General features: G+C 41.4%; 1 protein-coding gene across 1 annotated transcript in view; it reads right to left on the reverse strand.

Annotated features, from left to right (window-relative positions):
* SNTB1 (syntrophin beta 1) overlaps positions 1–23,756 on the reverse strand; it is a 112,248-nt gene that overhangs the window by 25,789 nt on the left and 62,703 nt on the right. Inside the window, exon 3 of the mRNA XM_071421723.1 lies at positions 14,662–14,869. Within this exon, the coding sequence (XP_071277824.1) occupies positions 14,662–14,869 (208 nt within the window). The remainder of the gene's footprint in view (positions 1–14,661; positions 14,870–23,756) is intronic.

Raw genomic sequence — 23,756 nt, forward strand, 5'->3', positions numbered from 1 at the left:
TTTGCCTGGTATTTAAAATACATTTTTAATTCTTGCTGATACATCAAGCCTTTTTGCTTTGCTGACATTCCATAGTTTCAAGCTTTTCTCTGTGGCTAGGAACATACAATAAAAATGAGAGCTCAGCTTTCATAAACCTTATTTATTTCAGAAGATGCAGTCAAAGAAATACCCCTAAAATAAAAGTATTCAAACTATGAGGTTGCCACCTATAGCCAGGATGTGGGCTGCCACCTCCCAAGAGGCATGACTTTCCCAGATCTGATATTGTTTGTATTGTATCTTGTATTGTACAAGACCAGGCAAGATCACAGCCCAGGCATTTACAGCAACAACTCTTTTAATTAATCTACTATCTACCAGAAAAAAAAAAAAAAAAAAAGGCAAATATTGAAGGCCATGTGTTAATAGAAATTATGAATATTCAACAGAAGGAAGACAAATAAAGAATATTCTACCTGGAAGTTACCTATGCTGAGCTTTAAATTAGCCACACAGGATAAATGGCTTTAGTGCTGTGTCATGTTATTTCCTCTAGATTACTTTAAAATACACAATTAGGGCCATCAATCTACAGAACCAAATCCCACAAATATCAGCAAATTACATACTGTAAACTATGTAATTTTTAAAGCTAACGCTCTCTATCTGTTCTAATTGTCAGTGTTTCATAGTTTTAAAATAATTACAGCATTAAACTACTTTCAGAAAATTGTACTGAGAACTGAACATCCTTCTAAAAGAAAAACTTGGGATGAATAAAGTTAATCTCCAAAGTTAGTATAACCAGATGGCATGCTACAGGTTATCTACCTGTGGATCTAGGATGAGAAATTAAGATTTCAGATTTAAGAAATAACCCTGGGATACATAATTTAATAAAATAAAGAACTTCCTGGTAGCAGCATTAGACTTTCAGATCTCTTAACAAACATATCTCCTATCCAAAGAGAAATTATTTTTGGCACAAGAGACATACGATCTCACGAACCAAGTGATTTGATCAATGGAAGTTTCTTTCCTGCTGTGGGCTAATAAATCACCCCAGGCAGCAAGTGCCAGCCATTTACAGTATGAGCTGGCTGAGGATAACTTAAACATCCCAGAGCTGCTGTAACTTCTGCAACTACAACAAAGTGGAAACTCCAAGAAGACAAACAAATGTGGACATTACCAAGTGACTACACCTAATTCCACCCTTGGATTTAGAAATATACATGCCCTAAAGGAAAATTTCACTAGGAAATTTTACAAATTATTTCTCTTATTTTTATTTCTACAACAGAGATAAATATTTGTCTATTTGTTGAAATTTCTTTTGTAGTGTGCCCTGGCCTCCATCTCATATATTGGGAGAAAAAAATCTTAAGTAATTTAGTTGAGTAACACTACAAAAAGAAAATTGGGAACTCTGTATTTCTTTACATAGTTTCATGCTAATATTCACATAACCAATTTTAGAAGTAGAGCAAATGGGATTGCACTGGCTATCATATCAGCAGTTTCATACCAAAATTTCTGGATTTTTAAATACCCTGTCCTCTTTGGCTTTTTTATTTCCTTAGCCATATGGAAAACAGCAAGGCACAATTAACTATTTGTCAGAAAACAATCTATTAATTAACACGATTCTGTGTGAATGGGCTGAAAATCACGTTCTTTGCTTGCCAAAGAGCTTCCATTTCTGCCTAATGTTTGTGCTCTGAACTAAACATAGCTACAGATACACAGCTTGACACAACTGACCACGGCAGAAAAGGACAACTGCTGCCACGGTTTTTCAGAACCAGCAGCCATTGAGATTTTCTAAAGATAGGCAGGGGGTCAGGAGAGCTTCACCTCTGCATCTCCTAAAATTCTTTACTGACAGATCCTTGATTGAACTGGGCAGAAACAGATGAAATCCTAATTAAGACATTTAAATTTGTGACAGAGCTTGAAAGAGAAAAGATTTGAGGGGGGAGGAGGGAGAGTAAGTTACAGTGTTTTTCAGGCTTAACCTTAAAAATATAGGGTCTGACTTCAATTATATTTATATCCTTCCAGTTCTACTGACGTCAATGGATTTACTCCCAAATTATGCCAGATGGAAATCAGGCTAGCTATTACAACATTTTCATGCATATAACTAGTACCCCTTTAAATGCACTACTTATTCAAAAGTACATCCTGAGACAGCAGGCATGCTCACATAGCTCAGCCACCATCAGAGGCAGGGGCAGTCAGTGATGGGGATGGTGAGGCTGAGCTGCAGAGTGATAGAAGGGGAAGAGAAAGAGGAGATCAGGAGCAAACTTCATTTGCTGTTATCTGCACATGCACATAACCTTTGCTGCTGCTGCTGCTGCTGAATCCTGGGCACTAAGCTGATAATGTCTGGGGCTGACACAAGGCAACATGGTGGATATTTGCTTCCCTGGAAGAAAGGCAGTCTGAGATCTCTGTTACCTGTGAGACTGGTATTCTTATAATTCATGTTTTAGCACCACAGCCTGTAATGCTATTGTTTCCAAAAATGTGAACCACTCCGCAGGTCCACACAGGCCTACAGGTGTGTGTAACCATTATCAGTTAGTGGTTGCCTCCTTGTCACTGTTTTTCAGAACTGTTCACTCACTCGAATGTGATCCTGTAACCACAACCCATTCCTTCTGCTTGCACTTGCAAATATCCAAGCAGCTGTTTCAAGTTATTTGAAGAGGGCAGAGACTGAAGTTTTACTTGATGTATCCGGGCTAACAGAAACTGATGATGTACATGACCTTTGCTGAGCACAAACTGAGTCCAATATGAAGGAAAGTAAGAGAGAGGAGCTAAAATTCCTCTCTTTGAAGTCTTCTTGGAGCTGTGAAGAATTAATCTTATGTGACTATGAAAGGTTCACAAAAGGCTGGTCTTATTATTGCTAGTAGAGAAGATTTCCATACCTTCCAAGCCACTCAACATTTTGTACACCTGTCTGTACCTAGAGCTCTCTGCAGTTCATCTATTCATCATCTGCTCCTTCCACTGTCACCTTCCTCCAGGCTCCTCTAGCTCACAATCTTCCAAGCTCTTCCAGTGCTATCCCACTCTTCCCTTTCCCCCAGCTCTAATTGTCTTTCTGCATGTACCCATTTGGCTTATGTCCCAGAGGAACAAAAATCACAGCAGAGACATATCAGATGTTTTGTCCCATGTCTCCTTCTTTTTCTTCTTGCACACTCACATGGTTAGAGTTTGGAGCAGGGTCTGCTCCTATTGGTACTACTTCTGCTGCAATCTCACACCATGGTATTCCAGCTTTGGCTATACCCTGGGCACTTTCATACTAAAATAATTATTATGTTATTATTAGCCACAACAACCACCCCCAGAACCTGAGCTGCTCTCTTTCTCATTTCAAACTCTTCCAACAGCAAAGGGAGAATCCAACAGCAAGTCAGCTCATCCTCAATAGCCAGCCTTCCCAAAACCCACAAAACCAGTCAAAAACATCACATAAAAGGTTCTCACACTGCCCCATTTAAGCTGTGCAACCCCTTTCCAATCTGCTCCTCTTTGCAACACTTCCAGCTTCTTCCATTTCTTCCACTTGCCTTTGCCTTGTTAACATATGCCTACAGTTTTGGGCAAGGAGATTTAAACCTCTGTTTTGAAAATTTATGTGGGAGAGTATTACTGTGTATGCTGTAGCTCTGTGATTCGGGGATCCAAAGAACATAGCAATAATAAGGATTTCTTATGTGGAATGAATACATGTATGTGTTTAAACATGAAGTTTTAATGTATCCTCCAAACTGAAGAGCCCTGCATTGAATTTCCCAGGGTGACAGAAGCCAGAGACAACACCATAAACTATTTATTTCATAATAATGTACAAGCTTTTCATTCCACAAACGAATAGGTGAGCTTCTATTCCCATAGCAGGCTTCTCCTCAAAGTGAACCTTTTTAGAGCCATTTCCATAAACATCACTGGCATTTCCAGCATGAAGTACAAAAAGGCAGCTATAGCCACACTACACTTTGGCAGCTACTCTGGCCAATGTCTGCAACTATTTTCAGCACAAGATCAACAAATGAATGTTTGTACAGCAGCATTTGCTCAGCAGAAATGTATAAACAAAAAAAGCTCCAAGAATAACACGATGCGTTCACACAGTTTCAGGAATCGTCACAGCAGCTAATAGTCATTAGTAATTAAAACCCAGGTGCTTCCTTCCACCAGGGCTACTGGTACTGCAGGAACACCTGAAACTCAGGGAATCCAGAAACATATGAGAAAACCTTTGGCAAGTCCATTTGTCTTCAATGTGACTACACTGAGAGCAGAAGGTCCAAGCTCCCAGACATATGTCCTTCAGACATAATGCACTTTGGCTCCAGATCCCCTTTTTGCAGCCTGACTACTGAACAGGCTCACTGTACAAGCCAGAATGCCCTTCCAGCAGTGCCACAGCAATCCACGATGGGGCAGCTTCTCACACCTGTAGAGAGCTTTGCTCTTCTAGCAGGTCCTGTTTTGGATACTTCTACCCCCTTCTCACCCTGTCCCTTTCAGCTGTTTCCCATCTTGCTTCCAAAGTCTAACACCAAAGACTGGATCTCTGTGGACTTTGGGTTTTTCCATTTGATTTCACTGGATTTTCTATTTGAAGCAGTAATGGTCTTTCAGCCTTATTGATCAGTTTTCATTGCACAAAGAGGAGGACAGAAAACTGTGTGTGATCTGCAGAAATCAAATGTATTCTGTCTGTATTTCTCTGTCCCTTAAATGTGATTGTTTGGAGCTTACATTAAAATTAAAATTGAAAATGTTGCTTTTGTACTAGTCATGGAGTAACTCTTCCTTCCTTTCCTAATCCTTCAAGTGAGGAAAGCAGTCAGTACAAGGATATTGTGCATGTTGGGATTTTTGTCTATCTCTCCATAAGGATGATTTGTGAAATACTGTCTCTCCCTAGATTTACAATTGTAAAATGAAGTCAAAATCTTGTTCTTTGAGGGAAGTGTTGCTTTTGGAAATGATCAGAAACATCTTCCTTCCAAACAAGGGATGCTGGCTGTTTGCAGTAATTCAACAATTGGTCTTAAGAATTTTACTTATGAATAAAGGAGAACTTTGCTAAAGTATTGCTAAAAAAGTATTAATAATAAAAAAAAAATACCTCAATGCTCCCAAATTCCTTGCAATGCCATTGTAATCATTGGATGGTAAGCTCTGACAAGGTTAAATCTAATGCTATTCAAAGGCTGTTCCCTGAAGCAGATTCCCTTTTGGTAGTAGAATCATTGTCTTACTGTTTAAACATTCAGGCTTTCCTCTCTATTTCACACTTCATAAAGCACCTTTATGGTACTGAGGTGATTTTTTTTTTTTTCCCAAACAGAACAGAAGGCAGTTTGTTTTTCCAGCTTTGATTAAATCCTACATCCCAGAAGCAGTGAACCTGTGATACTGCCCTACTGTTGTTACTGTCTCCCTCTATTAAGATGCCAGCATGGAATGTCTTTCCCGCAGCCCCGGCGCGTTCTGCTCCGAGGCTGCCGTCGGCGCTCCGGGTCTGAGGTTAATGTGTACACAGCACAACTCATTAGCCCTGCATCACTATCTGAGCCAAAAATCAACGTGATTGATCCAACAATATGTTTGGGCTTGAGACTCAGACTCAAATGAGGTCTCACCAAAAGCAAAGGTCAGCAACTTGGCACAAATTTCGCTGTGCACGGAGAAAGCTTTTCTTCCAAACTATTCATCAGGGAAGGTACAAATGACAACTAATATGGGCCTCATTAAAAATGAGTCGAGGAAACCCCTTGGAGAGGACAAGGCTCCCTCAATATCAAATTTCTTTTCAGTCTTTTTCTAAAGCTTTTATTTACGTTACAGTAAAGACAATGTGGAGCTTAAAGATAGCTGTGGGGCTTGGGGTTTAGGAGACTCGTTAGACTAATTATCATGATGTGCACTATCAATTACTGTCCACTTAAGAAGAGAGGGTAATTCTGCAGGCAGAAATAAATCTTTGGAACTGAAGAATCTGGAGGAAATAAAAGGATTTTTTTTCATCACCAATATTTTTTTAATGTTAAAACTCCGTTGTCATAACATTTCCCATCTTAAAATAACTAAAATAAAACAATCATTAATTTAAGAGTGGGAGAGAGAAGAGGAATGATACATGAAACCTTTTCAATTGTGGCTTTGTTTCAAGTACAGTTCTTACAAGGATTTCACCAATACTCAAGCACCTTTGCCACAGTCAAGCCCTGAAATCACAACTTCAAAATATGCTATTTTACATATGGTATCAGCATGTTCTTTCTTCCTCAGTAACAAAGGGTGTTGAAAATATTATTGATACAACAACTAGACTGCATGAGAAATATTTCCCTGCAGTCTACAGAGTTGTTGTGTTGCAATATAATTGTATAATGGTGCATTTTTGTAAGGGTTCTCATGGTATTACGGAGTATAATTTTATTTTTACAGGATTATGATAATAAGGTAAAAGGCTGGTTTTAACAGTCTTAGGAATTTCTTACATAACCAGAGGTTGAGCATTAAAATTGAACTGGATTTGTAGAGTAGGCACTGAATGAATGTCTTGCCACATTGTAAAAATTGTAAGGCATGTACCCTTTCCCTCTTCACTGTTCTTTTAAAACTCTCTTATTCTTCTAAAGGTCAATCCCTCTTTCCAACAGAGAACACAACTTCCCCTCAAGATATAGTTGGAAAATCTGTTTATTTCTCTCTGTTAACAGTTGTTTAGCAAAGCAGCTTTCAAGGCATATATGGCTCCTGCTTGTACCAGCAGTGCCACTCTGCTCTTCCACAGCAGCCTGCAACATTAACCAGCTCCTCTGTCCTAAAAGCACTTGTGGGGGGAGATAGCACTGCTCTGACTGCAAGCTGAGTGGGTGAGTGTGGTGGGCCAATAATATGCAAAAAGAGAGGAAAAAATCCAAATGTTTCCCTCGAAATTAGGGTATTTACTAAGAATAGCTCTATTTTTGCCAGAAGTTTTCTCTGGGGATCAGCTGAGGGGCCTGGGGGGAGAAGAAGGGCTGCAGAGCAAAGAGGCTTTTTTATGGCCAGTTCTGCTGCTTTCTGATCTATTTATTCATGTCATTAATCAAAAAGCTGAAATAGGAGTATTGTTATGCTAGAAAAAAACCCCAAAGAAACGATGACTGGGGTGAGAGGAATTCACACTGGGCAAAGCCTGAAGGTCAACACTCCCCTAACGGGCCCCCCCATTCCCCTGAAGGTGATTTTTAACTTCAGGAGACAAAACCAGCAAATGAGAATCAGGTAAATCTGAACAGAGAAAATGCAGCTTGATGGGAACTTAATGCCTGAACAATCCAGGATTCTCTAAGACAGACAATCCCTTTCTTTTTATGCTTCTAACACGCAGCCTGTAAGCAGAAAAATGCAGAGAAATGAGCAAACAGACAGAGTGCAAGGGCACAGCTCTTGCAAAACAGTGTTTGCCAGCAGCCTCACACTGCAGGGCTGTGTGCTTAGGGTGGCCCAGCCCTGGGGATGTAAGCATGTCTGCTTGTCCCCTGGAAGTGAAGTGGCATCCAGGGGCTGAAGGGTGTCCCCAGTGCTGCTCGGGGCTGCAGTCAATGGGGTCAGCGCTCAGGGCTTTCCCATTGCTCAGACTGCATTTGCCTTGCTCTTGTTTCAGCTGAATTGCCCCAAACTATTGCCTTAATGGCAGCTTCCTCACCCTGAATAACCACTCCACAGCATCTCCAAATGCCCAGGATGAGCTCCACACCTTCCTCAACCATTGTGCTGCTCTGGTTTCTCCCACTCTGCATCCCAGAGCTGGGCAAGAACAGGCTCTCCCCTTTCCTAACCCACCACTGCTGGCACCCTGCTTGCACCAGTGAGAGGAGGCAGAAACACACTGGGGCAGAAGCAGATCACTTGTTTTGGCACTGAAGCACTTAAAACAATTAGGAGGGCCACCCTCCACTCCCCACTGACAGCAGGGCTGGAGATGGGTTCAGAAGAGGTCTCTGCTCCCTATGCAATGTGTTTTATAAAGGACGTTCATGTTGCATTCAAATCACATTTGAATACCAAAGAGCATCACTGCCTCCAATTCCTTCACTATCTTTCTTGCAATATTTTCTGTCAGAGGCTGAGAGAAAAAAGGAACCTTTTCCCCAGCTTCTCAATAAAGGGGATAAAGGGGATCAAAGTCTTCCTTCACATCACACCTGTATCTTTGCTGGTTCTTTTTTTTTTTTTTTTTTTTTTCAAATGAACTGTACTGCAAATATGTTCAAACAGAGACTTTCAAACCTGTACAGCCCCAAAAGGTGAGATGACCCAGCACATGCACAAGGGGAGCAGGACCCTTTTGGACAGATCAACAGCAACTGCCAAGGCAGAAGATGGAAAGGCCCAATAACCTGAAAATTTAGCAAAATCTAGGAAGAAAATACCTCAACCACCAAAATCTGGAGAGCTCCTTGTTCAGCAAAACCAACCTAGCCAAACAGCAGTTGCAATTTGGGTTACCTAGAACAAAGAGTTAAGTATTCATGCTGTGGCAGACACACTGTGCAAAGAAGCCAGTGCTCAGAACCACATCAGGATGTGCTCCAGATCACACTAGGATGTGGTCCCACAGCTACCACCCTGTTCTGTTGGAGAAACCAAGAGAAACAGCTCCCACACCTCAGGCAGGCACTGAACTCCCCATTTCCTTTCAGCATCCTCTCCCTCCTTTCAAGCTAGAGCCCAGCATTGCCCTGGTTTGCTGAGCAGAGATCTGCAGAGCTCCCTGTCCCAGCAGAGCCCTGTGGATCCTGCCTGGGGCTGGTGGCCCCTGCCTCTGCAGGCAGAGCTGACAGAGCAGCAGCCACACCTCGGGCTCAGAATTCTTCCTGATGCAGGGAGGGAGAAGTTAATTAAACTCTGTGGTGAGGAATGATTATAAAAAGGAACTTTCTCATCATTCCTGGGGTTCATAGGAACACTGATACACATATGCTGTATTTTATGGAAAAGGCTAAGTCATCTGCAAGGACAGTCAGATCAAAGCTGAGGCAGAGGGAGAGCAGGAAGGATGTGATTACCTCTGCTGGGATCTGACCAGAACTAATCCAGCCCTCATGGGAAGGGCAAGGGGATATGCAGGGCCCAGTTCACACTGCAGCTCAACTTCTGCAAGAATAATTTAATACCTGAAGGCTACCACAGGCACAACAGTGCTCACTTGCTATTTAACTGTGCCCTCTAATTATCTGATAGAGGGGTTTTCCTTCACTACAACAACCAACTGTACTGCAGAAATACAGACTTTTGATTTCAGGTCCTTCATGCATTTACCAACATATTCCTATAATTTTTCATTATTTACTTATACCTATTCTTTTTTCCAGTCCCCTTGCAATGAGCACTTCACTGAATTTTATTATTTGCTCATCTGGGAAGAAATACCATGGGTGTTACAGATAAAGGCAAAGCCTTTAAAACAGTACAGTGAATAAAAAGGCTGTTTTCAGCCTGAGTTTTCCTTACTACAGCCATTTACTGAATGCACTGAAAGCAAGGAGAGAACGAAGTCACTGCTGGTAAAAATGGCCAGTGGAGGAACCTCACTGAAGCTTGCAGAGGAAATTACTCTTCATGCTATTTCAGGTTTACGTCTTTCCTAAGAACAGGCTGATCGTTACCCCAGATAATGAAGACTGTTAATGTAATTAAGAACTCTGTTCTGCTGTTTTACAAAGCAAACAAATAAGTTCTGGAATTAATAAGCTGCAAGGTTAAGTGACACAGGGCAAAACCAGAATTCTTCATTTGGATATAAGTGCTCCACAGCAAGTCATTAGCTGGTACTTAAAAGTGCAATTTCTAATTTAGGACACAGAGAAGGATTTCCATTTGAGGTATGTGTAATCTCTAAAAGGTCAGGTCAATTTTAAGATTATGACCAGATATATATTATCAATATGAGAAATTGCATCCTTCCATAACCAAAAAACACAGGAGAGCAGAACCAAGTTGCCTTGCTCTTCTTCCTGTATATTATAGGTGGGTAGTATTTCCAAACTTGTCTGTAAATCCCTTCCAAGTTAGGCATTTCAGTAATAGTAATAGTATTTTTAGCAAACAACCATTTTAAAGTTTATTTATCTGATTTAATCATATATTTATTTGTACTGACTTAACACACAGTACAACCCAAAGCTTGCTGTAGGCTCAGCCTAAACATGCACAGGTACTTTCCAGGCACAGAAGAGAGACCTGGGGATTAGTATAACCTGGATTTTATTCCTGAAAATGCTGCTGGTTCAGACTGTGCAGCCACCCCAGAGAAACAGGGACACACAGCCTAATGAAGCAGCAGATTCTCAATCCCCTCCTCCTTGCCACAGGTTCTCATTACTTGTCTTGCACTGGGATTTGCCTCTGTCACAAAACCTGCAGAAAATTAATGGTGTCCCTCCAAAAGTAATGACTTCTCTACCAGAACTGCCACCACCATGATGGAAGAGCTGGGAGTGCTAAGGGGAACAGTGGCAGCTGCAACCACAGACACAGCCATGCCACATTTTTTAAAATGCTGCCTAGTGGGTGCTGTGCTTCACAGGAAGGTGGTTAAAAGTCAGATACAAATGAATAAAATCAGATAACATTGAACACATAATGTTAAATAATGGCAAAACATTTTAACTTCGTGGTGGGCTGGTGGATTTCTCATGCAAAGACATCCTAAGCTCGCTTTTACAATTTGGAAATTATATAAAATTTTTTAACTAAAGATCTCCATTTCTTTGAAAACTCATTTGTCTGTGATAACAACATGGTTCCGTTGCTGTCTACCTATTTTGCTAACCTGTGAACTTGCTTCCTAAGGAAATGGTAACATTTTCATTTCATACTGGGGAAGAAAAATAACCTCAAATACACACTCATGTCATCTGCCTAAACCTTGTTTGGACAGCTTGCACGTCTCACAATTTTCCTGTTATCACTAGCTCCTGTGAATTAGAGTGAGAGCAGGGAGATAAATGTAATACTGCAATATACAGCTCGATACTGAAGATCACTCTGCTGTGACATGCCTTGCACTTCAGCACTAACACAATGATATGGTTATCTAAGGTTTGAGGAGACTGAACAGCCTGTAATATATTAACACACTTTTCATTTCAGAGATAGTGTCAGGAGCTGAAAAACAACTCTGGTTCACCATGCTTTGGTTATTTCCCTTCAGGTCTTTTCTCCCCTCTGAAGCCCACACCAGATTTGGGGAAGTAGCAACACCCTCCCCCTGCACAGGCAGAGCAACATGAACAGGCACCAAGTGCTGAGGTTAAGATCCAGTGAGAAAAGCCCATAAGGTCACTTTTTCTGCAGCTTCAAAAATTAACATTCTAAAAGGCAACTTGCAGGAATTCCTATTTTTAAGTTTCTCAAAGGAGCTTTCAGATAATTTTAAGAAGTCCACTGCCTGTAAGACATTTGACATCCGGAAAGGAGAACAGTCTCTGGCTGCAGAAGTGCTTTTTCTCTCTTCCAAGCCTACATGAAAAGTATCACTGGCACAGTGAGGACAGAGAGAGATGCACAGCTCAGGGTTTTATTTAGTTTTGTTTTTTTTTCTTGACTGACCCAGCTTGATGCTGGCGCCTGGCTGCAGTTCCCGCGGCCCCTGAAGCCAGTCATGCTTTTGCTTGTGAGGCTGACTGCTGAATTGGCAAAAGCTACCTTCACAAAACCCCTTTTGCCAGAACACCTTTTTGTGTTTGCATTTAAAGAAGAAAAAATTTAGATAAAGCTTTTGCCAACAATATTTTTCTCTATTGCAGCAAATGTTATGGAGTGATAAAATAAACCACCATTTCCTCAGTGTTTCAGCTCTTCAGAGCAGAATTTGCTCCTCATGAAGGAACTCAGTGGTAGATGGGTAAGTGTAAGGAGAAGAGCAACCATGCCTGTTTCAGCTCCTCTATAAGTCACAGGATGTGCAGAAATATTAACAAGAGGGGCGGGGAGGAAAGGTGGGGAAGACATTTTTACAAGGATTGAAAGTGTTTCTGGAAGAGCAGAAACAATACAAACTTGGAAAAGCTCCTCAGTATAGATGACATTACTAACTTCTTTTTTTAATTTGGTTGCTAAAAGTATCTTTACAGGGAACATTATAAAAAGACAAGACCTGGAAAGATTAATACCCACATGTAACTATTCCCTCATGCTTTGCATGGCTGTTAAATGCACAGGTCTTGCTGAAGTGAAAAGACAAATACAGGAAACACAAAGTGATGAGGAGTGCACACACCTCATTACAAACCAGCACTTGGTACTTCTCCTAGTTACAGAGAAGTTTTAGGAGGCTGGTGACTAATACAACTCCCTAATCCTTGGTCAGCTTTAGAAACCTTCCTCATAAGGCCAAGGTCAGGACAAGGCTACTTCCTTAATAACACAGGGAAGATGGCATCTCTAACGATGGCTTCTGGCTGTTTTTCTCCTTGCCTGTAAGAAGGCCACAGAGAACATTTGCTTTCTTAAAGTGATGCAGAGCTCTCTATTTACCAGCAGACAGGCCCTCACTGCTCACCAGGAAGATGAAGGTGGAATTGCAAAATGGAAATCTCAGGTTGAAAACCACAAGTTTAGTGCTTTCCTCACAGGGAAGTTCAGTTGAGGTGGTAGAATCCTGTTAGCATGCAATGGCTTAGTATCTTAGATAACCTACTATTTATTTTAATGTTACCCACCTGAGGGAGGCTCCCCTAATGAATCTATTTTTGTAATGTCATGTAAGTTGAAGTTTAGAGCTAAGTTTAGAGCAGAGTCATATAAAAAATATCAAACCAGGAAATAGCTTAATTGAAGCTCACAGTAATCACAGCAAATTACAGTGAAATTTCCATGGGATTACATTTTGCATTCCCCAAACAAGCAGAGGAATTCAGCTCACAGTCTTCCCATTTTGCTGAGAATTCACTTTAAGGATTTTCTATGTAAGTAACATAATATGATGCCATAAAAGCTGTCTCCAAAGTTACAGTCTAAGATGCTTCTGTGACCCCGTGGGAAGCCCATGCTGGAGCTGGCTCCTGGCAGCACTGGTGGCCCTGTGGAGAGAGGAGCCCACCCTGGAGCAGGCAGGACCCCTGATGCTGCTGGGGACCCCACTGGAGCAGCTTGTGAGAAACTGCTCCCATGGGAAGGACTCATGTAGGAGGAGTTCCTGGAGGACTGGCTCCTGTGGGAGGGACCCCACCCTGGAACAGGGGAGCAGAGTGAGGAGTCCTCCCCTGCAGAGGAAGGAGCAGCAGAGACAAGATGTGATGAACTGACCACAACCCCATTCTGGTCCACTTGTGCCACAGGGAGGGGAGATAAGTAGAGAAAACCACAAGGGAAGAAGGGAGGGGCAGGGGAAAGGGTTTTTTTAAGATTTGGTTTTATTTTCTCATTATTCTACTCTGGTTTTCTGGTAATAAACTCAATTAATTTTTCCCCAGGTTGAGTCTGTTTGGTCCATGATGGTATTTGGTGAATTATACTTCCCCACTCTTATCTCAAGTCACAAGCCTTTTGTTTTCTCTCTCCTGTCCAGCTGAAGAGGGGGAGTGATACAGCAGCTTTGGTGGGCACCTGGCATCCAGGCAGAGTCAAAGAACCAACTGGTATTCACAGGCACCTCCACAAATCACTACAAGACTTAATCTCTTCCCACTAACAAACACAGGTTTTTTCACAAGGAGCACCTCTGGTCTGTGTGTCCCTCAGCTGCCTTGAACACCTCCTCTGAAACAATACACAAACAGCTGGCATTTACACAGTATATGCAGGTTATCTCTTTCATCCAGGCTGTACAGCCCACAGTCCAGTAAAAATAAAGAGAATTTCACATCACATTTTGCACATGCAAGGATTTTCTCTACTTTTCAACAGGTCTCCAACATGAGAGAAAGGTGGGAACTTTTGACATCACTCTGTTACTACTGCACAGTTCTGGATGGTTTTTAGTGAAAACAGCAAGTTGCCTTTTCAGTAACAATGTCACTGCAAATCTCTCAAGGCTAACTCTTGGTAACAGCCACCATAAATACACTGGAACATGCACAGAGCCAAGCATGACCCTAACAAAGGCAAAACAAGTTCCACCACTAAATTTAGAAAGACCTCAAAATGGTCCATATTGAGTAATACAAAATAAGATTTCAGCCCATAAGGGGAAAGAGAAAAGAAGAAAAAAAAAAAAAAAAAAAGAAAAAAGGAAAAAGAGAGAATCATTTGAATGGGATATTGTGTATTAACTGTAAGAAGAGGAAATTCATAAACCAGGAGCCATGTGTCCACTTAAGATGATCTGTGGACTCAAGGGCTGGTGTCAGTTTTTGTGACTCATGTCCCATCCTTGAACTTGATATGAGACTTTTTGATCTCCCAGGAAAGTCTTTGTTAATTGGCATGTAGAAGCAAAGACTATGGGGACATTACAGTTTTCTGCTTGATTTTTTAAAGCACAAAAATTGGCACGTTAAGAAAAGAAAGGTCTTCAAGGAAAGGTAAATCAAACCCCAGAATCTCATTTAGTCTCACTACTTCCCCACAAGGCTGAATTCAGGAACAGAGAATAGGAGATAGAGAGCTTAGAAATGAAAATAAGAGTGTTTCCATTACCTTTTCTGCAAGCCAGCCTAGATGCCTAATCTCTCGACTTCCAGCAATCCCTGTTTTACCCAGCTGGTCTCTGACCTCTGCAATCACCCTGGGGATGAGCTCATTGACACTGGAGTGGATGGCATTGAACCAGGCCTGGGCTGTAGCTGAATCCTTACTCCTGAGCACCACGGTGTGCTTGGCATCAGGTGAATGAACTTCAATAATTCTAGAAAAACGGGGGGAAAAACATTATGTTCATTCATATACTAACAGGCAGCTAAATTTATTACCTCATTTAGTGACTGCAATGAGTTAAAAAGGATACTAATATTGAGACCTAGCACTAAAAACTTACCTTTAAAACACCTGAACAGAGTAGGATCATCTTAACTGAAGCCAGGTCTCTACTGGCATTATGATAACATCCTTGAGAAGGGGATTTGCCAGTGCTGATACAACCCCTCATACAGCATGCCAATAGGAGTTTAGAATATAGAGGCAAGAGGAACATGCACTGACATGGACACTGCCCAGAACCACAGACTGTGTGGATGATGACTGTGGAGAAGCCAGGGATAAGCTGCTGCTTTCCTTAGCTGGTTATCATGGCACAACCAGAGTTTTTCAGTGTGTTTATTTTATCCATGCAGAGGTAAATGAAAATCATCCCCATCCCAAACAGAGGGATTTTCCTAGGATTGTTCTGTGGTTTCAGTGATACCACTACACATTAACACAGGCCTGGCACAACTGGCCTTCTCCAGGAGTTACCAGCATCCTCAATGCTCCATTTAGAGCCTGCTAACAGTGGCTACAAGAAAGTGCTAACAACAATCATATGATTGCTGCTGGCAGGCACCTTTCACAGATTTTCAAACTCCTGTAGAAGGAAATGAGTTCTCTTTCAAAGAAAACATTCCTACTGGACTATCCTGTGGTTTCCACTGTGGTTTGAAAAGTACAACTGAACACAGTTTTCAGGAAAATGAATCCTGTTCATTGTGGTAATGGGACCTGTGCCAACACCTTTGCTAACAACAACAACAAAAGTGCTTTGACAGGCAGCTGCAGCTATTTCAGCTCTGTTCTTAGTGAAGTTATTAGCTATTAGTGGGGCTTTGTGTGCTCTTTATAGCTTTGTGGGCCATTTTACTTGAACATCTGGTAAATAACCCAAAAAGTAACAGCCTGTTTTATCTTTATGTAGCAATTATAAAACAAAGCCCTGGTCATTGCCCATCACTCAACTCTGTATCACATTTGCGCTTTTTTATTGTAAAAGTACAGTGACAGCCCCTGAATGTTACCCTCCCAAATTCAACCTGGGATCTGAGCCTAAGCATGTCGTGTGTATGCCTGCCCAGGCCCTGGGACACACAATGACTCCTTTCTGCAGCAGAAAATTAATTAGTTCAGTGGAATTTATTCAGGTTGAAGTTCAAAACAGAACTGTAATGCAAATATTTGTTGTGCAATTACAAAATCCAGCAATTTGGAGCTTAACTAACAATTAAGAGGTTTTAATTATTTGGTTAAACCAGAGCAGAATCCAGAACAGAGAGTGACTGGATCTGCACAGCTCTCTGGGGCTCAGAGAGGAAGGATCCCTGGTTTCATGCTTGTCCATTTTGAGAAGGGGAGGTTTCCATGTAGCCACTGTTCTAAATATAGAAAAGGTCATGATTTTCCAAACTCAGCAGCTGAACTGTTCAGGGTCTTAAATCACTGGATAGCTTAAGAAGTGGTTTGATTTTTCAGGAAGCACTGAGCCAACACAGTAATGCATGTTTCCTCAGTAAAGCTGCTGCAGTTCAGCACTATCTGAAAATTAATGTTCCTATTTAGCCACTCCAAGATGCACCAAATTTTCAGTTTCAAGTACCAAAGTAAAATTCCTTGATACATGATGGCAGTCTTCTGAACTAGAAAACTGTATTTATAGACAGGCATGTTCCAAATCACACTGCCATTTTTTCTGAACTGCTAGAAACAGTCATCTCCTTCATGGTTAGGATTTAGCCATTTGTGTCCACAGATCATTACAGTCATGCACAGCTATCATACTCCAGTCTGTGTTTCCATCACAAACACAGCTCTCCCACTGCTGAGTCCCACTGTGACTCTGAACTGCAGTTGGAGTGTGTTCTTGTAGGCAGCCACCACCAAAAACAAGCTAGACAGGCTTGGATTTTCAAAATACATTGTGGTAATCAGTGAAATGTTGCTTATTACTTACAGAACAGTTTTTGGCAGGAGATCTTACAGTATTTCACAAATGAGGTCAGTGACAGCATCCTCATTTCACCAACAAAAAAAAGGAAAAGGGGAAGAACCCGGACAAGGCAGGGAACAGGCCAGGAGCAGCAATCAGGATTTTCAGTCCTCTGTCTCCCATTTTAATACTTCTTTTAAAAATACAAATTATTTGGACAACACAGCAGTCCTGTGCTGCATTTGAAAAATGTTAACACACCATATAAATTGTGTGAAACAATGCTCTTTGCAAAGCCTGTGGTTTCTACAGGGGACTTCCACCTACAACCTTGCTGCACATCATGCAGTAAACAAAGTGCTGAACACAGACTCTGAAGGCTCAGAAGAAAGTGCTGCTTTTTCAGTTGCAAAGGAACAGCAGAAAACTTGTGTGATTTCTTTATAAGTTAGAGTTGTAGCAGGTTTTGACTTAAATTATTGAGAGCTGAAAGAGCTTCCAAATGGCAACTTGTTTACCTCCAGTTTGTAAATTCTTCCTTCAAACAAGTGGATTAACATATAAACAGGTATGTTAGTACTCTGGCCTTCATCAAAGTGTATTTTCCTTGATGGTGACTATTTAAGTATTTCTACAAGAGTTCTATCCCCTAAAATAATGAACATTTAGACAGTTGTCAACAGTTCTGTATAAGGGGTTCTAACCACACATATTCTTTCTAATATCTACATATTCAAATGTGACACCAAAGTCTAAATTCTAGTATACATATGCATACACATATACTGAGCCATGCTTGCAAAAATACTCATCCCTCAGTGACTTGTAATAGAGCTAGTTTGGGAATGCCTGTCGGTCACCAAAGTGTGATGCTGATGCACTGCCAATGCAGAAAGTCTTCCTTGTTCCATGAGCTGAGTAACAAGATGACTGGACAATACTACTGACACTTCTCAAAACTTAGTTCAAAACAGGATGCTGCTTTGACATGCTGAAAATTATTCTTAAATTATTATTTATCCACGGCACTTGTCCACTCTGAGCAATACATCTGCAGGCATCATTCCTCAGCAAGCTGCTACATAGGCCAACTTTTATTTACACACCCCAAAGTCTAAATCCTCAACTGCCTGAATTCTGCTACTGGCGATTGCTGTGAGATCTGGACTAGAAAACCTTAGGAAACCAAGCTTGCAGATTTCCACCAAAAACCCAGGACTCCTGTCTCCACAGTCAACTGGGATGGAGATACTAAAATAAACTTCAAATCTTCCTGGAAACCCATGGGCTCTGACTGCAATCAGATGCTGAAAGTGCTGCATCCCTATAAACTCTTTCCTTTTCTGCCTTTCAGCCCACGCTGCTTTGATTCACCAATCCAAATGGATGATGCTTTCTGTATAGCAGCTGACTGATGGCATTTCCATACTTTCTGAAAAGAAGAAAATACCAGTGACCTTAGTAAACTCCAAGACTAAGGCACTTAAATGCTTCCAGCAGTCTAGCCATTGTAGTTTTGATTTGTTCCTTGGCTAAACTGACCACCTCTTAGTGACTTCTGTTTATCTGCAGTTCAGTGATAAAGTTCCCTTAATTCCCCACTGAATTGAAATATTTAGGGCAATGCCACAGCTGTGTTTATTCTCACACTCCACCACAGTTATGTAAATACTGCATATGGAGCTGTTTCTGATAAAGCCCATACCAACCCAAAGGAATTATATGCTAGCTCTAGATGACTGCCAAGATGCGCGGCATCTCTCCAGCTTGGCAATGCATATGAATGATATCACATTTTCTCAGAGATCATTTGGCAAACCTTATCATAAAAGAGTAATTTTCTCTCTCCTTCTCAAAGACCCTCAGTGAGCTGAGGAGTGTTTCCAGCATCCTCTTCTCCACCCACAGAACACGGGGGTGACACAAAACCCAGTGCTTCCAAATGCTGTAACCTGGCATGTAAGAGGAAAACTCCCTTCCTCTCTTCATCAGATTTTCTACTTCACAGAGGATCAGGAGGAGTTGAAAGCAAATGTTTGGTAGACCATACTCATTCCACTTTTGATAAAGCTTCTTTCTGTAGGAGTGTTCATTATCTAAGAAATACCTTTTATCAAAACTCTTGAAAGTACTTCTGCCACCAGCACTGGCTCAGGACCAAATCAGGCACTGAGTTACACTTCATGACTCTTCCTGGGTCAGATTATGTATTCAGTAACTGATTAAAGTGTGGAGTAAATCCCTTGAAGTTAATGATAAGCTGGAGCCAGAGTTATTCAAGTCCATCACACTACTTTGATTTTGCACTGGCACAGAGAGGAACATAACAGGCTGTCACTGACTTTGCAAACTTAAAGATGAATCAAAGGCCAAACTGTTCGCTCTGCACTTCTCCTCCATCACTGTCTGCACATGAAACCACAGTAAATAATTTTGGTTTTTCTGAGTGTACAAACATAGGAACCTTTCCAGGAAAAGGGGGAATTTAGAAGAACACAACCTGATTTATATTTGAAAAGTTGTAGGTTTTGTTATAAAATAAATTTTAAAAAACTGTTAAGGTTCTTTTGAATTCTATATGCTGCATCAGGAGATGAACCAGGAACTGAATACATTAAAACTAAGCAATGGAAACTTCGGGCTTAGTCTGCAAGGAAAATATTCCAGAGAGAGACTGTTAGGCTTGCAATGAATTCCCCAGCATACTCTCTGAAGAAGCACCTTCATTTGATGAACCTAAATGGAAGTGAAAGCAATTTTACCAAGCAAGCACTGCTTGGTAATCAAGTGGAATTTTTCTATGTGAAAGGCTCTCAGTCCCCTTGCTGTCAGAAGAGTACTTGCTGTATTAACAGTTACTTGGTGGCTTTCAGCTTACAGTGCTAAAACCAATGTAGATACTTTCCTGGGGCTGGACTAGACTGATATCCAACCAGAGGGTGTATATATCGCTAATGAGCTGTCACAGTTGATTTCATTTCTATTTGCCACCAGCTGGGCTTTAATACAAGGGATATCAGAGGAGTTGTGCCACATGCAAGTAAAGAAAGGATTTGGTTCTGCAATGGACTTGCTCACACCACTGCATGCAGATGCTGACCAATCTGCAGAGACATCAAACACTGCCTTCCTCACCCTGAACAACCACAAAAGTAATGGAATAGTTTTCAAATGTTTATGGATATTAAGGAGCAGGACTCTTACACCACAGTGCCCAAAAATTATCTTATATTTTACTGTCTTGATTTTTTCTTTTATATTCTGGTTGTAATTATAATGAATATTGGTAATCCAGGAATATGGAGTTCAGCCTTCTTCACAGCAGAATCAGCACAAAACAATGGCAAAGATGCTGTTCCAAGGAGGAGCTGGGGTAAATTATTTGGGAAAAAAACCCACTAACAGCATTATTTCATAGAGATGTCAGGAATTTGATTTAACATTAGAAGATGCTGAAATTTTAAGAACAGAAGATGTGATTGGTATATTCAATACACTGAGCAGAGCTCCCTGAAGCAGCTGTTTTCCCTGAAGCAAACCCACAGCCAAACTCAAAGCAGCAGCAGCAGCAGCAGCAGCAGCAGCAAAGCAAACCTTCTGCAGCTGGAGCTGCATCTGGGCTTGGCAAAGAGCATATAACTGCAGTTGGTAACAGGGGAAAATGCCCCCTTCCAGCTGAGAAGAGGGTGGAGGGTTTCATGCTGCTGCGTAAGTTCATGGGTTTGGAGATGAATTAGATGTCTTGTGCAAGGAATGCCACTCTTGCTGTTAGGAAATGCTGTAGTAGGACCCAGGGTAAAGAAGAGGATGTGATCCACAAGTGTGGGTGAAAACTGATATGGAAACAGGGAAAATTAGTAGGGCTGCTGACAGATCAGCTCTGTCTTGTGGATGAGCTGTCACAGAAGGAAGTCTTGCTGGAAGAGAGAAATGGCAGGTGTACCTTATCTAGCAGGGTATGTCTCAATGTCTCACTATGTTATAAATCTACTTTTTGGCTTCCATGATCAAGAATCCCAGGGATCACTGCTTACTTGCCAAGTGAAGCAAAACCAAAGCCAAACAACCATGACTACAAAGCCACAAATTCCTTCTGGATCAATTACTGGCCTCTGCAAGCTGTAGAAGAGCCCCCACCTGGGAGCCAGTGTCCCAGAGATACTGCCAGCTTCTTTGGGGACAGTGTGCATGGGTCACCTCCTGGCACTTTCACAACTGACAGTAGACCCATCTTCCTATGGAATAGACACAGAGTCTGATGGAAAAGCTGTATGTAAGTGATGAGAAGAAGTAGCAACTTCAGCAAAACTCTTACTATAGTAAAACAGGAATTTCCATCAGCAGAAACACAGGAGAAAGCAAGCTAGAAGTGAGCAGAGGGTATTAAAATAGCAAAGAATTCACACACAACCCCTAAGCACTAAGGACCAGCCTCAGAATCTACCAACACTGAGCTGGAGCACCTCTGATGCAGCCCAGCACCAGGGCTCACACCGTGATTGCCATTTGCTGCCATTCCCGTGACTACATGAGGTGCAAGAGAGAGCAGCTTTAAATACTCCAGCTGAAAATCCTGCTCCTTAATCAATGGCAGATCAGGCTAGATCAGAGCTGTGAGACTGAAATCCAATTTGCAGATGGGCTGGTAGGCAAGGGAAAGGCCAAGACTGAGCACAGGGCAAACACCAGGCAGGAAAAAGAGCCCTGAGGTTGTCAGTGTCTCCAAGCCATAACACAAGGACTGCGGGAACTGGGAGCATAGCAGGCAACTGAAACCCTTGCACATCAATCTTATTTCTTTGGGACATCTCAGGGGTCTTTAAACTGCTCTTCAACATTATTTAGCAGCAGCTTGGGTGTCAGCACTTATATGCTTTTACATACAGATGCACATAAAAACACAATTAACTATTTGTTTTCCTCTTCCCTGCAGCACTCCCACTGCTCTTCCTTTCCCTTTACTCTGTGACACATTTCTTAGAGCATCCCTCTATCTACACCTTCTCAGAGCTTTGGTTTTTTTTCTTTTTTACAAAAGTGTTTGTTAAGTAAAGTCTGCTGCAGTCTTCACTCTCTGGTTTGTTGCTCTGCCTTGCTGGTTTGGCTTCTTATTTAATCACTTTTTCTTAATTTGTGCTCCTCTCTTCCCTCCATCCATTTCTCAAGGTAGCTCCTTATTTTCTGTTTCCCTTCACCTGATTATTTTCCAGTTCCTTTGCTCTTTTTTCCATTTCTCAGCTCAACCCTCTACATCTGAAGCTGATTGGAAAAATCCAAATTCTTTGACTTTTTCAAAATTCCCCTAACTGAAGCAATGGCTGAAAAAAACCAAAATGGCAACACAAAAACCCACCAGCATATAGTGGAGTTTTTTTCATTATTTAAGTATTTTCACAGGAAATAGAGACTTTTATTAAAAGCTTGTTAATCAAATATCCAGCTGAAAGCTTTCTTCCATCCTTAGTTACTGCCACCTCCTCATCACTCACATCCTTCCTCACCACCCAACTCACCAGGACACATTTTATTCATGTCAGGTCATGTTCAGCCCAGCTCACACATACACACAGACATCCATACAGTTTTATTTATAGTCACATATATGCATGCATGCATGCACAGACACTGGTTTTGAGTTACACATGCAAGAGGTTTACCCATTCCTATTTCATTTATGCTGGAGATGGGAAGGACATCAGGAGCACACCTGTATGGCCCAGAAGGATGGGGAAGGGAGAAAGCCCCATGCCATTACACCAGGAGAAAAGATTAATCTTTTTTTTTTCAAGAAAATAAGACATGCCTAGTCCCAAATTCACCAGGACCTGCAGAGATTGAAGGTCAGTCACAACATGCTGTAACAATCCAGTTCTACACTGGTATCTCAAGCACCCTGCAGGAAAACTCAGGGGTTTCCACTGTGTTCCCAGATCCTGGTGCATCTCCCAGTAATTCAGTTCTCAAACCATTGCCCAGAGACTACATCAGTCTTTAGAACATTAGAAACCTATTTTAATGTGATTTAACAGAACAAGAATAAATAATGAGAAAAAACCAAAGTAATGAAGTTCACCCTAGTTTGGTGATTTGTCTCAAAAAAGGCAAAAATGCCTCCCATCTTTATGGGAGGGATAGTCCTACAGAAGTGTCTGATCTCAGTGGCCTTTCAAGAAAGATGAGAAAAAATTTAGGCTAACAGAAAAATTGGTATGACCCAGACTAAAACTGTTTGGCTTGTTGGGAGTTTCAAAAATGATAGAAAACAACTATTTCACATAATGAAAATCAAATTTTAAAATCACCATTTCTGTCTAGAGGCTTCAGAGCTCCAGCTCCTACAGGTTTAGAAAACTGCCCCTAATCAAGATAGATGACTGCAGCTTACAAAATGCATCAGCAATTGCAGGACTGCCCAAAAAGCAGATGATGTAGATGACAGAGAGCTGTCAGACAACCAGTTATAGAACCATTAATTATTAAATCTATCAGTTAATGAATTAATTGTAGCAGTTAATGCCTTGCCCCCAAAACACTGTTGTGAGAGAAAAAATGCAAAGTTACAGGTCCCTCATGAGACAACCCCAGCTCTGAATGCACTGACCCTGGCTACTGAGAAGGGTCCCACAGCCATGCAGGTGTTGAGGAGGAAGAGGAGGCCTTCCCCATGACCGACCCCACAACTCCACTCCTGCTGTCCATACCCCAAATTCTTCCCTCTCCTACTCTCAGAGTACTAAAGAGAATGCCTTTTTAGCTGAAGTACCTAAGTTCTCTCAGCTTGAAAGAGGCAACAGTAGATAAACCTCAGGTGCTGCCTACTTGTTCATCCCTTCCCATAAAGAGCACGTTTTGTAAGCAGATTAGCAGTTGCAGAACAGGAATACAACAAGAGACATCCAGA

Source organism: Agelaius tricolor, unplaced genomic scaffold (assembly GCF_023055355.1).
Source record: "Agelaius tricolor isolate 1412-34295 unplaced genomic scaffold, bAgeTri1.0.p SCAF_2, whole genome shotgun sequence".
NCBI lineage: Eukaryota > Metazoa > Chordata > Aves > Passeriformes > Icteridae > Agelaius > Agelaius tricolor.